Source organism: Pararge aegeria, chromosome 2 (genome assembly GCF_905163445.1).
Source record: "Pararge aegeria chromosome 2, ilParAegt1.1, whole genome shotgun sequence".
Lineage (NCBI taxonomy): Eukaryota > Metazoa > Arthropoda > Insecta > Lepidoptera > Nymphalidae > Pararge > Pararge aegeria.
This window is the reverse complement of record NC_053181.1, coordinates 8,847,027-8,866,332: the sequence shown is the minus strand read 5'-3', so window position 1 is coordinate 8,866,332 and position 19,306 is coordinate 8,847,027. Positions and strand designations below refer to the sequence as shown.

Sequence of the window (19,306 nt, the reverse complement as noted above, 5' to 3'; positions counted from 1 at the left end):
GTTATGAGACCTTAACCACTTGTAAAAACTACCAAAGATATCGCGTCTATATATGGGTACTTTTTAACGTTAAAGTAGTTAACGAATAATTATTTAACGACTATTATACTAACAAAATACATAATTTCATTAATTAAATAATGTGCAATAAAGAGACATTAATTAGGTAATTAAATAATTAGTCTTAAATTATTTAACCAATTAATGTGTATATTTAACTGTCGTTATTTAACAAAGTAAACAATTCATTAAAATGTGTTTAACAAAGTAGGATTAGGATAATGAGAAACGATCAGATAGGAGACTAAATAAATGCAAAACAAAAGAGAGCCAATATGTTACCTGCCCCAGATGTTATATTCGCTGAGGGAGTTATTAGAACCGTTTATTATCCCAAAGAATAGCTAATAAGGTGTTAACCTACAGACATCTCATCCGTTCAGTTCCACAATAGCGAAGCTACGAGAACGACTTTCCAAATTGGTTTTATTTCAGTCTCTATAATTAGCATATTCCACTTTAACATGGCTCGATATAATTACCATTAAACAGAACATAGATACACTGTTACTACGCGCTAATAGCATTATCAAGCAATTTTCAAAGTAGATGGGAAATCTTTGCAAATTGCTTATCATATGTCGCCTGCAGAATTTTTCCGAGCATCTCTCATACATTATAGTAAGAACATATACGTAACATTAATGATTGACAATGCATTAATTGTTAATCAACAACGGGAGCTTAAAGTGTCTACCGAATTAATTAATGGTACATTAAACATTAATAGCTGATATATTATTCACAGAATGGCTAATGCCCGATATTAATAATCAATCCAAACTAAAATGTTCAGATCACAGACAGTAAAGCCATTATTTAATAGGGAACGTTATGAAAAATATACCACAGAGAGAAGATTGCAGATTATATTTATTATTAATTTTGTGCGATATATCTGAGGCCTTGACATGCTCCCGTTGAAAAATATAACTCAACTCTACTTTACTATCCATATTATTAAAATTAAAGAAAACAGGTGATATATGGGGAATGTCGGTAATGGTAATATTTCAAATTATTGACGTCATTGCTCCTCTTTTAGTTATAATTTTCCATAAATGTGATGATTTAGGTACTTTCCCGAACCTAATGAAACATAGTAAACTCATTACTCTATTTAAATCTGGTAATAAAAATGATATAAACAATTACAGACCTATCTCAATCTTACCAGCTCTTAGTAAGATATTTGAAAAAATTATATTAAATCAACTTTTATATCATTTTAATGTAAATAACTTACTACACCCTGAGCAGTATGGCTTTACTAAAGGTCTTAGCTCAACGGACGCAGGCTCTAACCTTATAAAACATGTTTATGATGCCTGGGAATGTTCACAGAACGCCATGGGTGTTTTTTGTGATCTATCTAAAGCTTTCGATTGTGTTGATCATAAAACCTTGCTTCTTAAGCTAAGCCACTATGGTATCCAAAACGTTGCACTAAATTTGGTTGCCTCTTATCTCAGCAATAGAACCCAAAGAGTTTCCATAAATGATGCAAAGTCTCAGGGTTCAAATAACTCAATGGGTGTCCCACAAGGCTCGATTTTGGGTCTTTTTCTATTTTTAGTGTATATAAATGATCTACCGTACCATGTCAGTGGAACATGCGACATTGTATTGTTTGCAGATGATACATCTCTAATTTTTAAGACTGATAGGAGTAAAGATAACTCTGACGAAGTAAACCGTGTTATGTCGCATGTGTCGCACTGGTTTACTTTTAACAACTTACTTTTAAATGCAAAAAAAACAAAGTGTGTCGAATTTATCTTACCAAATGTAAAGAAAATTGATAAAAATATAATGATAAATGGTGAATCACTAAAAATAGAGACTTCCACAGTTTTTCTGGGCGTGACCTTGGATAATAAGCTACAGTGGGGTGCCCATATAGATTCACTAGCGGGTAAACTAAGCTCGGCTGCCTACGCAGTCAGAAAAATTAGACAGATTACTGACGTTGAAATAGCTAGGCTAGTTTATTTTGCGTACTTTCATAGTGTTATGTCCTATGGAATCTTGTTATGGGGTAAATCAGCTGATATCGAAACTATATTTATATTGCAGAAAAGAGCTGTACGGTCAATATATAAACTTAAATCACGCGAATCCCTCCGTGAGAAGTTTAAAGAAATAGGCATACTTATTGTAGCTTCACAATATATTTATAACAATATAGTATTTGTAAGACAACATATTAGTCTTTATAAACAAAAAGTGGACATAAACAGTCGACTTACAAGAAATGGTCATAAATAAGTGTCATCTGCATATCGTCTGCGTAAGGTACAGGGGGCATTTGTGGGATTGAGTATACGCTTTTATAATATGATTCCTAAGGTGATTTTGGACCTGCCAATGCACAAGTTTAAAGAATTTGTTAAAACACATTTATTACAGCGAGGATACTATACAATTGATGAATTTTTTAATGACAAGGTTGCTTGGAAGCATCCGGCTCCGCTTTCAGCTCTCACAAGATAGAAAATGAATGTTAAAATGCAAAATGTAAATTGTTGATGTTGGAAAAGAGCAACTGCTGAATTTCTTACCGGCTTCTTCTCGGTAGAATCTGCCTTCCGAACCGGTGGTAGATTCACTACAAACAGACAGACTTGACGTTTCAAAAGTGCTTATATTAGGCCTACTTGAAATAAATGAATTTTGAATTTTGAATTATTATCCACTAAATATTATAATCAAATAAATCAATATATCATGTATTATTGTGTACTATCGTTAAGGTTACCTGGCAGAGATCACTTTTAGTGATAAGGTCGCCTTTTGCTTTTAATTTTTTTTAAGTATATTTGTAATTTCTCCTTTACTACGCAATAAAATTTTTTAAATAAATAATTATTACAAATGGGAAATTAGGATTTTAAAGTAATATTCAAAAGCGTTTTAAGCAATTAAATCTCACTTGCTTTAACGGTGAAAGGAGACGTAGTGCGGAAACCTACATGCCTGAGATTTCTCTATAATGTTCTCAAAGGCGTGGGAAGTCTACCAATCCGCACTATGCCAGAGTGTTGGAAAACCTAATTCTGAGAGGAGACACATGCCATGTAGTGGGACGGGTTGTTAAAGATGATGATAATTATTCTCTTGAAAAAAATATCACTCTTCTGTCGCGATAATTTATTGCACTAATTTATTTTTAGTATACATCATTCTATGGCTATAAAAAAAGCCCATACTAAGCTTTTTAAAGTTCTAGGTAGCTAAGAGAATTGCGAGAGCTATGCATGGAGTACCTACGTTTTAGAGTAGTGAGACTTGACCGAAACCGACGGCTTAACCTGCTCTTCAGGATAGCCGAAATAAACACTTCCATAGTAGTTAAGAAAAACATTTCTTGCAAAGTAGCACATTTCGTACAAAATCCTATAATTGATTGTAAAAGTCTCGCCACAATTTTTCAGACAGTTTCAGCCATTCTGAAGAATATCGATGATTATTCATTATAAAAATTAAAAAATGACTTGTTTCATAACCAATCCAGTTACCGATTTGGTAACGTTTTATCAATATTGAGGTAATAACGTAAAAAAGTAAAATTTAAATTCTTTTGAGGTAACCCTTCAATTGGCCGAATAAAAATGTTCGCAAGGCAACTTTTAGAGTCATCAGTCGCCTTGATCTCTTCTTGTTTACCCAAATTCAAATTTGCATTCGGTACCCGAATTAAGTTTTGCCTTAATTAGTTTGCATTTATAATTTTCAGAAACCAGGTCGAGGGTGGCCGCTAGACAAGAAAAAATTATGCAAAAATACCTTTTATAACAGTGAACAGGTATGTAAATGCAAACACAACTACTTTTACTCTATAATTTGCCCTTACAAGCTATACAGAGTTAACTAGATTATACGCACCTAATTTTTGATATATTATATGCCCGGCAGTGGGACGAGTAACCTGTTTTATAGAAGACTGCTATAGAGCTTAGTCCCACCAATCTTTTTAAATGATGGTAGAAAATAACCAGGGCGTTAATGAAAATCACAGAGGCAGATAGACTTAACATATTCCTCTTTCCAAGTAGTTTTTAAAAATTTTTTTGTTGAATTTTTCTTTTTTTGCGTACTTTTTGTGGTAGGCAATATTAATTATAATTCATTATTTTATTCAAAAGATAAAAGCCGAATTTGGGCCTACAAAGTTTATCGTCCATAGGTATTAAACATTTGAGTGACTTATGCTTATTTTCATTGTAAAGGCCCATCCGATAGTAAGTAGAAAACTAAAGCCTATAAACAGACTACAGAGAAACAATTGGTAGGGCATACAAGAAACCCGTCTTACAAAGTGCCACCCTGTGTCCATCGACCTGAGGCATAGGTATTAAGCCTCATCATCATCATCACATGAACATGTAGCGGTCTCCACATTAAAGAACTAGATGGCGCCACAAAAATCCTGCATCGCGCTAGCGAAGTGTTCACGAAGAATGCCTATATATACGACTTCCAAAAATGAAAGTTCAGACCTCGGTCTCCGAGCACGATCACCCGTTCGGAGGAAGATCTTCCTATTGTTACGGTCGAGCGTATCACCATAGCTCCCGTACAAACACATTACCGGCCCACTAGAGGGCACATGCAGTGGCGTGACCTTCATACATGCACAAAAGCACTGCATACCCAAACATTATATAACTCGTATTGGAGGGGAATTTTTCCATTTTATGCAATCTACCTGCTTCTTGCATACCCTGGTCGAAATCCCTGTGCACACCACTGGGCACGGGTTTCCTCCCACAATGAGAAGGGTGTAGACCATAGTCCACCACGCTTGCCCATTGTGGTGGACTTTACACACCTTCGAGAACAGATGATGATGATTGATGATGAACATTTTCTCAAGATGTTTTTCTTCCCCGCCGAAGAAAGTGATATTTTAATTACTTAAAACGCACAAAACTTAGAAAAGTTAGAGTTGGGATTCGAACTCGGACCCAAAAAGTAAAGTCGAGCTTCTATCCACTGTGCTAACACCGCTATAGGGTCCTGATTCAGCCATCATTGCATGCAGTGCTTTGGGTCCATAAATAGTGAAAACGCCCACTCCATCCATACCCGTGGAACGTGGGTAGCTGTATTTTCCCATTTTATGTTAAACGCTTAGAACATTACAGATCAAATAACTGTATGAAATGAGGTGACAGACCGCATGTTCGAGACTAAAGTTCACTACTAAAGTTAAGTGGTTTTTGGTCTTTCAATATTAGTCGTGTTCAATATTAGTCAGTAGTGATGCTTCAATATTAGTCGTGGTTTCAGTATGTTCTTAATTTTGTAGCAATACTATGATACCTAGTACCCTCCTTATTATACACGCCTAATTAATATTATGGTTAATAATATAGGTAGGTATTATATTGTTTTACTGAACATTGTTGTACTGTTTGCTTGCGACGTGAACAACAAAATGAAACGTAACTTGGCCGCAGGCCAACGGAAAGCCATTTAACCGTGATTTTGCGTTGAATAAATTTATTACACGTCTGGTGTAAGCGTTCTGAGCTTAAGGGTTACTAACTCGATTAATCTATCTAGAACGACCCAAAAGTTAAACCCAAAACGAATAAGTAATACGTTGAACCTGAAAAAATAAATAAATAAAACGTATATTTAGACGCATTCAATTCAATCCAATTCAATAAATACCTTAAACTGGCCAAAGAATTAGTTTGGCCATTCAAACGGGAAATGCTGCCAGCATCTTAGATTATTTTAGGTTAATTCTGTTTTATGAATATGTTAAATACTTATATTAAAATATGAATAAAAAAATTCAGTTTGAATTCATACGTCTTAGTGATAATCACTTCCAAGTGAGTTAAACAATAGACAAAGCGTCGTATGTTGCACTTTTATTCAATAAAAAATCATAATTTCTCATTAGACAATAACTTGATCCTGTGTTACTTTACTTTCGTTAATTGTTAGAGCGATATTTATTGATATCTTTAAAGTTATACTTATCTTTTGGTGCGTTTTGAAAAACATATTAGACTGAATGGTTCTGATTGAAACGCACGCAAACCCTAAGAAATATTAATACAAAGCCCTACACCTTTACTATTAATCATCTTTAGCCTACCACCAGGTCGCAAGTCACGTTCGGCTAATTAACGAGGCAAGATATCAACAGGGGTGGCTATAAAGGTGAACGCAAAGGAGTGGGCTCCTTTTTTTCTTTTTAAATGAGAATATTTTTTTAACAGTGATTATTATCGTGGCATATAATGATAAAATAAGTCCTCACTTATATTATAAATGTTCGATTATTGGCTGATAATGATGATTATTATTTTACACTAAATAAAAATGTAGATGTAGATCATCAATAGGAGTAGGTAAGTGTATTTTTTATTATTTAATACTGATACTAATGATTTTATATCGATTCATACACAGTTGCTTTAATAGGAATTATTTTAAAGGTAAATTATCATGGAAGATATTCCTTCTTTCTTTAAGCATACCTTTGACGGAAAACCTGCGCACGCTACTGTTGAAATCCCTTTACGAGACATACTCGTAGGTACTCGACCGTCAGACAGCCGATTGGCGCAGTGGGCAGCGACCCTGCTTTCTGAGGGTTTTAAAGTCTGGATGTTTATGTATATTATTAATAAAAATATTCATCAGTTATCTTATTACCCAAAACACAGGCTATGCATACTTTGGGGCTAGAAGGCGATGTATTGTCAAAATCTATTTACTTACTTCTAAACGATACATACTTAACTTGAATAAAAGACACTTGCGATTCGTATACAAGGTGCACTAAACATTTATAAAAGACACTTGCAACGCGTATACAAGACCTAATAAACTTGCATAAAAGACACTTCCGGTCCGTATAAGAGATAAACTAAACTTGTATAAAAGATACTTGTATCTGCATATGAGACGTACTAAACATGCATAAAAGACAACTGCGATTCGTATACGAGACGTAGTAAGCTTGCTTAAATGGCAATCCGTATACTAGACATACGAAACTTGAATAAAAGTCACTTCTTTCCTGTTTACAGGACGTACTAAACATGCATAAGTGACGCTTGCGAACCGTATATGAGACATACTAAACTTGCATAAAATACACTTACGATCCGAATACGAGACGTACTAAACATGCACAAATGACACTTGCGAACCGTATATGAGACATACTAAACTTGCATAAAATACACTTACGATCCGAATACGAGACGTACTAAACATGCATAAATGACACTTGCTACCTGCAGACAAGACGTACTAAACTTACATAAAAGACATTCGCAATCCGTATACGAGATATATACTAAACTCGCATAAAAGACACTTGCAATCCGCATATGTGACATACTGAACTTGAATAACAGACACTTGCTACCCGTTTACGCTACTTACTAATCATGCATAAAAGAGGCCTGGCGACCCGTATACGAGACGCACTAAACTTTTTAAAAGACACTTGATACCTGCGTCCAGGACGTACTAAACTTGCATAAAAGAAACTCGAAATCCGTATACGACATATGCTAAAACTAGCATAAAATACACTTGTGATCCGTATATCAGACGTACTAAACTTGAATAAAAGACACTTGCTACCCGTATACGAGACTAATGCTTAAAGCCCGGGTTGCTGTGCCCGTGATGTTTTCGCTCCTCTAACATGTGAAAACGTGAACCAAATACTTGGTTTGGCGACAATAAAACCGAGTAAAACTCTACACTCGGTCACTTGGCCAAACCAGTACCACTACCACCAGACAACTAGACCAAAGCAGCTACATATATTTTCAAACCCGTCTTAGTCCCATTAACTGTCTTCGTACAACTGTATCAAACCCAAATGAATAGCACACACGAGTATCATTTTGAGTTTCCCTTTGCATCGTAATATTCTCCGCAAAGAGAGAGAACATCCTTCTAACGACTCAAGTAATTATTATGTTTATGCATTAGGTAAATAATACCTACGTGTCTCGTATTCTGTTGAAACAAACAAGGTTCTAGTTTCGCGTGAAATATTATCTCAATAGCGGTCCCCGCCGACTTTTTCCGCGTGTGATTTTTTTAAGAACCTCAAGCGAAAACCGTTCGGTTAGTTATACCCTTACGTTGGTAAAATTAAACTCAAATATGAAGAGAACACTGTACTGATCAATTTGATTGCCTAAAGAGGATTGAAGTGGATTTTAACGAGTCCTGGAAGAAGAGTACACTCCAACAAAATGTATGATTAAGTATGTCTCATTTTTAATAAAAAAGATAATTTAAGTATGCAACTAATGACTGTGCAATGGTGCCAAAAAGGAGACTAAATTTCCGCGTTGAACAGCAGGTCTTAACGCAAAAAATGAACCTGCTCTTGTGTCACAAAATGAGGCATTAAACCGCGGTGTAATATCTCGCAAGTGCTTTTTTGCACTTAGACCCCATGGACCCAGGGGCTCCACGTCAAACGAAACAAATATATGTTGATGGTAACACTTGTAAAGATACTTGTCCAGCACTGTTCAATTCGTTCAATGGCATGATTGGGTATGTCGGTCATAATGGGCGCACGAGCAAAGCTTTTTTAGCAATCTTGCAGGTTCGGTTGCCAAAATCGGCAAATAATTATTATTAAAGAAATATTTTGACTGTTCAAATTTTAACGATGTTTGGTACAAGTTGCCTAAATGCCATGAGGAGGTTTTGTGACGCCCTTAGCCAAATCATAATAATGCATCAGGTAACACGTAAGTAGGAGGTCCCGGTTTCGACTCCCGGCAAGGGTCAATTTGGGAATTTATTATTTCAGAGTTTTCTCTGGTCTGGTCTGGTGGGAGGCTTTGGCCGTGGCTAGTTACCATCCTGCCGACAAAGACGTGCCGCTAAGCGATTTAGTGTTCCGGTGAGATGTCGTGTAGAAACCGTCTCCCATACCTACCTGCATCGTCACTTATCGCCAGCACGGCTAGCATGGGCAGGAGACAATTATCTCCCCAGGGAAAGGGTAAAAATTTATCTTCTCCACTAATTGCAGCTTTATTTTGCAGCACAAGTGGAAATAATATCCAAATAATATATAATTCTTCTATTCCCTGTTCCCGTGCTTTAGCGGGTGGACACGTTAATTATATCCCTTGTCAAGGCATATAATCGGGGGATATAATTTATGTCTCCTGCCTTGTGCCTGTGAGATTGCAGTCGAGGGCTAACATGAAGTGGAATAAAAAAACGTAAAACCGTAAAAAAAAGTTATTTATTTATTTATTTTACATCTTGTTAGTACGGCAGGGACACTTACTCTAACTAGATAGAATTTCATAATTTATCGATAACTATAAGACAAATGAATAAAAGATGACATTAAACATTATAAAAAACATGATGTTAATATAGTGTTCTATAGTGATACTCTGCGAATATTGAAGGAAAGATCATTAGAATAGTACCTCAACAATTCACGGAACTATGCTGTTCATCCGTAATGGAATAGATCCCATTATACATTGCTGTCCAAGAGCGCCTTAAATGACGACAATGAACGCGGTATAGGTGCCATGCTTCGTGTAATAGTGTTACAGGAAGGGACCACGATTTTTTTTTGCTGACGAAGGTTATTGTCTTTTGGGGGCACGTATACAACACAGTTGGTTATGATGATCTGGAGCATCGACGTCTCCTGTAAGATTTGGCACATTATTTTTGTTGATCGCAAGTCCGTCTGACCTCCAGGGAGTTAAACCCTAAGCAACCTAACAGAAATTTGGTTGGGTACATAAAGGGGTAATACCCATAGCAGCTTGTACTAGTATATGTATACTAGAAAACCTTTAAGATGATAACAACAGCGATTTTCTTACAAAGTGTAGGGGAAATCCTGCTTAAGACGCGAGTTGTTAATTACGTTGTAATGACGACGCATCTATTTCCTTTAACGATGTTTACGATACATATTTCACGTGCTAGAACCATTATCAACCTCGGTAGCGCTCATAAGACTTTAATCAACGTAGGTAGGCAAGTAGCTAAAAATAACACCTGTAATATTAATTTCCCATAATATATTTGGGAATGGACTTTAGATGGTATTTTGCTTCCTTTTCCTATGGCAACGTTATGCTACGAAATATGTTATAGGTCCCGTCCCCCATCTATAAGATAAAGCCCGGATTCCAAACAAAGTGTTGGTTTAAACTAAGTAAGTTCAACGATACAACGATACGCTAATGGATTTTCTTTATAACAAGTTGCGAACTGATAAAACAGAGGCCTTTATTAAACTTGGGTCGTTACTCTTCCCATAATTAAGTGTAGGAGGACAATAGCTATTTCATGTGTTTAATGTAAATATACCTGAGAGTTCTCCATAATGTTCTCAAAGGTGTTTCACACACCTTCCGCACTGGGCCAACGTGATGGACTACGGCCTTAACTCCTTCTCATTGTGGGAGGATACCCGTGTCCTGTAATGCGCCGGTGATATGATGATGTAAGTATGAGAGCGTCGTACGGCAGGTGCCATGGTTTATAGTTTTTTCTTATTCCACTTTAATTTAAGCCTTGACTGCAGCAGTACCCGGTGTTAATGCAATCTAAGATGGTAGCGGGCTATCCTACTAGATGTATGACAGTAATAAGCTAAACCAATACAATTTCTACATGACATGAGACATACTACTGGAACGCTAAACCAGCCTCCCACCAGACGATGCCAGAAAAAAAAATATTTATTATTTATGTACCATAAATTGTGATTGTGAACATAAGATAGATAGATAATAATAAAATAGAGTGTACAAAGGAAAGCTTATCTCTATAAGAGATCTCTTCCAGCTACCCCAGGATGTGAGTAAGATGATTTAATTGTGGTATAGGTGAAATAAAGGTTCAATATACTTCATAACTACTAAGTATATTTAATATATCTAAATAATAACAAAATTCTACATACTAATACAATAACATTTGAATATACTATATATACAAAATACATAAAAATAATATAATAAATATTTATATAATATAAATATAAATATATATCTATAATAAGTAAACAGTGATAAATATACTATGACAACGATAGATAATGCTCCTTTACATTGTGTTAAAAATCATTGAAATTCATGCATTATAAATTCCCAACTTGTCCACGCCGGAGATTAAACCCGGGACCTTTCTCTTATAAGACCAAGGCGCCACCACCACCACCACTTATTAGATGATTGTTAAATATATACAACTTTGGCACACACTGCTTCTTTGCTTAAAATTGAAGCATACCTAGGGGGGCAAACTTAGGGGGTTAAGGTATCTAGGACCTTATACGGCTTATACCTATGTATAAGGTACTAAGTACCTTAACCCAGTAACTACCTTACCATACCCAGGGGGAAAGGTGCGGTTCCTAGACATCGCCTGCACAGTTGTTATACATATTCCCAACCCATTATTTAGGAAAACCTAAATTTTTAACCTAAATCTTTAACTTTTATCTCATTTATTATAATTATTATTATAGGACAGCCGGATGGCACAGTGGGCAGCGACCCTGCTTTCTGAGTCCAAGGCCGTGGGTTCGATTCTCATAACTGAAAAATGTTTCTGTAATGAACATGAATGTTTTTCAGTGTCTGGCTGTTTATCTGTATATTATAAGTATTTATGTGTATTAACCATAATATTCATAAAAATATTCATCAGTTATCTTAGTACCCATACCACAAGCTACGCTTACTTACATCCGCATTTCTTACTATTTTTTATATCCTGTGGGAATCGCTGGGCTTCCTGGTATAAGAAGTATACTATGTGAGCTATGTTACTCCCCGTCCTTTCTACTAACTCTATGTCAAAAATCAAGTTGTCGGGGTGAGGGCGTTTTAAAAAAGGACAAAAAAAAACTAATTCCCATTGACATTTATAATATTAGTAAAGATGTATTAACGTTTCATAAGTGCATTTTTATTTGAAATTAGGTAGGCACCTTCATTTTCGTTTCAAATGAGGCGTCCCATATTTAAAGTAAGAAATATCCAAAATATTCTGCATTTTAAATATTTTTAATGAAGAGTCATCTTTACCTCTATTAGGTTGTAATGCAGACAGGTACTCTGCGTTTAATTTCCTCATCAAGTGTAGAGAATTGACCTCATTTAACCCCGTTAACAAGCACTCTAACACTTAGTATGGTATATTTCGAACATCCTGCAAATTAATATGTAGAAAATATTCATGACAATAGGCAATTTGACAAAGTTAATTATGAGGTCCTGAGTTCGATTAAAGGTATACCAATTTGGGAATTCATAATTTCTGAATTTTCTCTGGTCTGGTCAGGTTAGAAGGTTCGGATGAGACTAGTTACCACGCTACTAACAAAGACGTGCTGCCAAGCGATGTAGTATTCCGATACGATTACGCCCAGAAACCGAATAGGGGGGGGGGGTTTATTATAACTACCATGCAGTGGCGTGCAAAGAGGGTATGAACAGGGTATGCAGATAATATAAAATCAATAAAATCAAGAAATCTCCAGTAAGAGGTATAAAAACTTAATGGTAGGCATTTTATAATTTTTATAATGCCGATCTTTAAGTTTTCTATTACTCGTACTGGAGATTTTTTCATTGTAAGTATATCAACTGCTCACTTAGTGCATACCCTGTGCATACACTCAATGCACGCCACTGCTACCATGCCCCGCAAACAGGTTAGATCGCTACCCTCTAGACTACGTCATCACTTACTCATCACACTTATAACAGCAGGCGAGATCAAAGTATGTAGTAGTAGTACGTATACAGGCGGCAGCGTGGCTCTTCCTGAAACCACAAGCCAAACCAACTAAATTCGCTCGGTCTTGTTAGTGTTAACCACGTGACAGGTGTAGTTCGTTATTTTAGCCCCTGAGATTATTAATAACTCCGCTCTGCAAAAACGGTTCAACCTGAGTGCCTATATAGTACCTAACTACCTAGAAGGTAATGTAAATTGAAATGTACAAGTACGTACACTCAATGATTTAAAATTATAATAAACAACTTACGTTCCACGTGCCAATGAGGCTAAAGGCCACGTAACAATAATTAGCACACAAATGGTGTACTAAGTACTTACATATATATAGCTTCTAAAAACTAATAATAGTCTATCTAATAAAAGGTCCTACCTAAATAAATACAATATTATAATAAATGCAATTTGTATCTGATTATTGAACCTAAATGGCTGTAAAAAGAGAATGTCAAAACAAAATGCATACATTTCAAATTAAGCGCTATTAAATACGTACGCTGTCATTTGCCTACTATGGGGTAGGTAGGTAAATAAAGCAAATAACTTTAGTTTTAAAATGTCTTTTAGATAATAAAATTAACAACTAATAGATTTAATGAATTTATGTGATTATCTTATTACTGATATACACAAGGTTTATGAAGTTTATGAAAAAATAATGTTATAATATACCTACATCGTTTAACGGAAAAAATCTTGCAAAATCCTACAATCAATTGCAAAAGTCTCGCCAAAACCCTTTCAGACAGTTTCCGCCATTGTAAAGAATGATGATGATTATTCTTTGCAATAATAAAAAATAAAGGGTATGGTTGATTTATTTCTTACCAATAGTTAAGAGTAAGTTAAGTTACAAATCCTCTTTGGTCAATCTTTAGATTTCATGCAAACCTGTGTAAACAGTGATCACTCTTCACTATATAGTATAGGTAATAGAGGTCAGTGGGTATAAAGAATTAATTGGAATATGTAAGTAGGGCGTTAGTCAGTACCTAATTAAAAAAGATAAGTTATTTAAAATTATCTCAGAATACAGAACAAACATAGGTACCTAACCTTAACGTACCACAGGGTTAATGAGGCGGGGCAAAATGGTTAATTTATTAAATAAAAAAAAGGGCAATCACAAACCTAACAGCAGTTAGCACACATGGCTAGTTTATGATGTAAATGTAGTTTTATTATAAAGATGTCATCGTACAAGATCCTTACCTCATGTAACAATCTCACCGATAAAGTTATTAAGAATAAAATTCTTTAAAGTTCATCATCATCATCATCATCATCATCATCATCATCATCATCATATTGGCCCACTAAAAGGGGACAGGTCTCCACTGAAAATAAGAAGGGGTTAAGGCGCCGTAGTCCGCCACGCTAGCCCTGCCCAGCGCAGATTGATGGACTCCACACACCCTTGAGAATATGAACTCTCAGGTATGCAGGTTTCCTCACGATGTTTTCCTTCTCCGATGAAGGAAGTGATATTTTTAATTACTTAAAACGCACATTACTTATAAGCGTTAGAGGTGCGTGCTGGGATTCAAACTCCGCCCCCCGAAATCGATGTCGAGCTCCCACCCACTGCACTATCACCGCTTCCCTAGTCCGCTAGTTCCGCTACTCTTTATGTTTGCCCTTAGATATTTAATATTACATAAGAATGTTTTTAATCTTGTCAAACAAATTAACTTGAAATTTATAATCTTAAATGGGACCATAAATACCCAGGTACAAACTAGTTTATAAATTGCCAAGTATTTAAGATGTCGTGGTTCTCTGATCTAATACGCATCCATTTATATTAACGATTGGCACACAGAGGAAAAAATTATAAAACATTGTATAAAAATAAAAAATATATAAGTATACCTAATCAGTTTAATCAGTGTAGTGGCTGAATAAATAAATAAACTAGGTATTATATTTTGCGGGACTGACTTGGAGACCAACTTAAGACTGAAGTAGTCAAATTGTAGGTAAAGAAAACAAGGTCGTACTCTGGTCGTGCCGACATCGAGTCGAATAATATAAACTGACCAACTGACAACTTTCCGTTTAACATAATAAGTCGGAAAGATAAGTACCTATGTTACGTCTTATTTCTACCCTAAAGTTAGCATAAGCCGGTTAGTTCGGTGATTAGAATATTAATTCAGAATACAATGAGTATACAAATAACTAGCACTACGTTGTAAGTATTAGGAAAATTGAATCTATTAGGTTGGTAGCTCTGACTTGATTAAGGAATGCGGAATGACCGACAATGAGAATAGAATGACGGAATGTGATTTGTGATTGTGTACAATTTGTGACGGACGCCTCGGCCGACAGCTCATCGTATTGTTTTGTGGGATATTTGTTTTATATTCTAGACAATCCAGTGTTTTTTCTATTACTGCATAAAGTGTCAATATGTGGGATCCGACACATGTTCAAGTAACAGTGCAAAAAGCTAGAGGATTGCTAATAAAAGGCAAAAACGGCACGAATAACTGTTTTGTTACAATCTCTCTCGGCAAAGAAAAATTTCAAACTTCCGTTAAACACAAGGCAACAGAGAATGTCGAATGGTTCGAGGAATGTGAATTACGCATCCCTACGCAAGGGAATACAGCAGAGATAGTTTTGAAAGTCTACGACGAGGATTTCGTTAAGGATCACTTATTGGGTCAAGTATCGATTCCGTTAAAAGACCTCGATGTGTACGAACGACCAAGAAATCGTGTGTATCCCTTACGCGGAAAAGCTGGTAAAGAAAATGACAAGAGCAGGGGTGAGTTGGAAGTAAAAATAGGCTTCACTGTTAAAGAAGGAAGCTTAAACGATCTAAGTAAGAAAGAGAAACACAAATCTTCTTTGTCAAGTATCGCCCAGAATGTTGGTGGCAGCCTCATGAGTATTGGTAGTATCGAGAAACGTAAGGGCTTAAAGAAATTTGCAAAGAATCTGGGTTCCAAAATTAATCTAACAAAAAAAGATAAGAAGAGTGACTCATCCTCTCTAGGCGGCAGTGTCGGTAATCTAAGGGCCTCTGTGCTATCAACACCTGATACTTCTACACCAAAAAGGTTGCCCACCGAAGCAGATCCAGGTGTAATAAGTGAGGACGAAGATGAATTTGCTTTCGATGATTTATCACACAAAAGTTCTGGTAGTTCACTCAATGTACAGACCTCATACATGCCCAGGACAGTAAAATATACGCCATCCCCAGTCAATGCTTCTTTGGAAAATCTTGGTGGGGGAGAATTTTTAAGGCGTTCCACCAGCAGCAACTTAGTGAATACTGAGAAAACAGCTCCTCTCAAACCTGTCCGTTTAAGCCTAGACACATTCACAGCACCACAATTACCAGTGCAGGTGCCTGATAAAAATGATGAGTGGTCCCAGAAACTGTATCCAAGAAAATCCATTAGTCAAACTATGATAGACAGGGAAAAATCTTCAAGTCTAGAGAGAAACAAAAAATTAGATAGCCCTAGTTCCCTTAAAGAAAAGCCTAGTCCAAAATTCTTCAAAAAATTTGGCAACAGTAAACCTAAGAAGTTGCTAGAAGAACGTATAATAGTAGGAGAGGAGAATATTGTTGAAGAAGATTCTATGAACCTTGCATTCAGTAATATACCAAAATCAGTAGTACAACAATTTGATAGTATGAGTCGTGAAGATCTTATTGTTATGGTGTACAATTTACAAAAAGATGTTGAATCAGAAAAGAAAAAGAATAAAGATCTAGAAAATTATTTAGATGAATTGCTACTAAGAGTGATGGAAACAACACCAAGGATCCTTCAGAACCCCTACGTCAGGAATAATAGCATGCATATCAGAAATAAGTAAAAGTTATTTCTATAGCATTGGAGTGTGCTATTAGTGTAACTAAATCTTGTATAAAAATTTTGTTTCAAAACATCTCAACTCAATATTTTTGTAACTCAATGAGATTATCTTTGTTATACCCATAACTTTATTAAATTGAATGTGATGACAGAAAAAGTTATCACTTAAAATAAACATCTAGTTCTTAGATCTTATTAGTTTCTGAAACTAAAGAAATAAGATGTCAATTAACTAAATTACTTATTCCTATGTATACATAATGATATTCTTAGCAATATTTACTATTATATTAATTAGGCCTAAAGTCCTAAACTGTGCCTTATCAATTTGTAAAATTTACTTATTAATTTCATGTTATTACTAAAAACAACAGGCAATATATAATTGCTAATTAGTATTCATCAAAATAATCATACATGATTAATTTATTCCATTTTGCATGTTATTTTAAGTTATTTTTCTGCAGTTATTGCAGCTTTTTGTGATTGTAGATTCCCATAGGATTTGTCTTTGCTGTGCCAAAATATTCAAACTGGAAATATTTCACATGCATGAGCTAACATAGTTATGTAGAACAAAAAGTTTTCTTTATAACTATCTCATTAAAAGTATCTCATCTGATAATATTTTGATACTGATGTAAAGGACATTGAATCATACAAAATTATTGTCACCTACATCAATAATATTATTTAAGTATATTTTACCTACCTATATAACTATAACTGGAAGGAAAAATAGTATAATTAATAACACAGATTATTGCTTTTAATGAGCTGTGGTTATTAAATATTGTTGTATTTATTATTAATAGTGCAAATATAGGGTGCATGGATACCCTTGTGCAATATAAATTAGATTAAGCATTTATTATACATATTTTGAAAGAACCAATTACCTTAAAAATATAGAATAAGTTGTTTTAAAAAGCCTATCTAATTCTAAACTCATATATTTGGTATAATTTTACAGTTGTTTAAGATTTATAAACAACATGCATTGGTTTGTTTTCGATTATTACTAATTGTAAAGAAACTATCTATGTATGTTTGAGCCAATCAACAATTATACAGACAAGTATCTGTTGATCAAGATAAATTAGTCATTATAATACATAAATCTTAAATTGATTATATTTAATAGAACTGATTAGATAGTGCTTGTGTTTTCCATAAAATATATTTTTGATGTTCTAGAAATGTAGTATACAAATTATTAACTATAGGATATTAAGATGTATGTTTTTTTCATATGGTAGATGTTTTTATTTGAAATGTTAGTACCCATATGTTGGAATAATTTCTTACTATATTTCAAATTTTATTTGAGTAGATTCTTACATGCTAAATTTATATTAATAATATTTAATTTAGCTTACCTATAAATCAAACAGCTTATACATAACTTGTTTTGTGTCTTACTCAGTAGTCAGAAAATAAGTTAAATTGTGTAATCATTTGAACTAACTTTCCGACTCTGTATAGCCCATTACAATCAAGACCGTTTTTTCGTCCTATTCCGTCCTATTCTCTTATTTCGTAAATCAAATCTAACCTACAAGCTTCCACCCCTTTAGCTATGTATTTTCTGAAAATGCTTTCTTAGTTCGTTAAATATAGAACTGCTGTTCATAATGTCTAGACCCACCAATGTCTCATAAGTGCACTCTTTGTAAATTTTGTATGGACATAACAGAGTCCCAATCAATAGCAAAGTTACCAAAATGAGAGGCAATTCTTCTACGAACCAATGTTAAATTGGTGTAAAAAAGAAAAATTTTAGTACTTTTATCAGCCAATTAGGCCTAGTGGATTTAACTTCTAATAGTAATTAACCATTATTAACAACACTCTATTTTAAATTACCTACAATATAATTCAAGATTTTTCCTCTAAACCTTACCATGTTATTTACTTAATCTTCATCCCACATGTAAGTATCAAATGTTAGAAGCAGGCATCTCTTGAGTAGCGCTAAAGTTTTCTTGCCCCTAAAATTTCTCATCCAATTAATACCGTCCACTATCGTCTAATATCGTCGATCTATATACTTAGTAATTGAGAGTACTGTGCAACGTTTATCGAGACACTGTCATCACTAGGGTATCTTATATTCTGCTTCTGCCAATGATAATAAATTAATAATTCTACCCTGTGAAGACAAAATCTTCCGAAAGTGGTAATTAAACTACTGACTCTTAAATATTTTTAGTCAACAACTAAATGGTAAGAGATAAGTATGTTTACGTTATTTAACAATATTTTTAAGAATTCTCATCATCCACTATCATATTTTTATGTTAATAAAGTGATTATTGTTAATCATTTTTGATGTTTTATTAAAACGGTCCTACTACTAGTTATATATCTAATTTATTAAGTAGTCAAATTAATACACCTTTTTTTTTAGTCTGCTGTTAGCCTACTAGGAGGGACAGTTTAGGAGCAGACATTAGATTTGCCGGTGTAATTGCAGGCACATCTACGCCACCGTTGATGGACACATGGCAACGGTTTGCAAGATGTGTTCCTTCTATGCCCTGCGAAGTGTTGTTGTTTATAGGCGATGGTTTTTGCATTTAACATCAGTTGGGTTATCTGTT

The 19,306-nt window shown here is 34.8% G+C and overlaps 1 protein-coding gene across 1 annotated transcript; it reads left to right on the top strand.

Moving 5' to 3' along the window:
• The first annotated feature begins 15,111 nt into the window (after positions 1 to 15,111).
• LOC120631165 (rab11 family-interacting protein 2) lies at positions 15,112 to 19,015 on the top strand. The gene has a single exon (XM_039900626.1). The coding sequence runs from the start codon at positions 15,277 to 15,279 to the stop codon at positions 16,702 to 16,704; it is 1,428 nt and encodes a 475-aa protein (XP_039756560.1). The 5' UTR covers positions 15,112 to 15,276; the 3' UTR covers positions 16,705 to 19,015.
• The last annotated feature ends 291 nt before the right edge of the window (positions 19,016 to 19,306 follow it).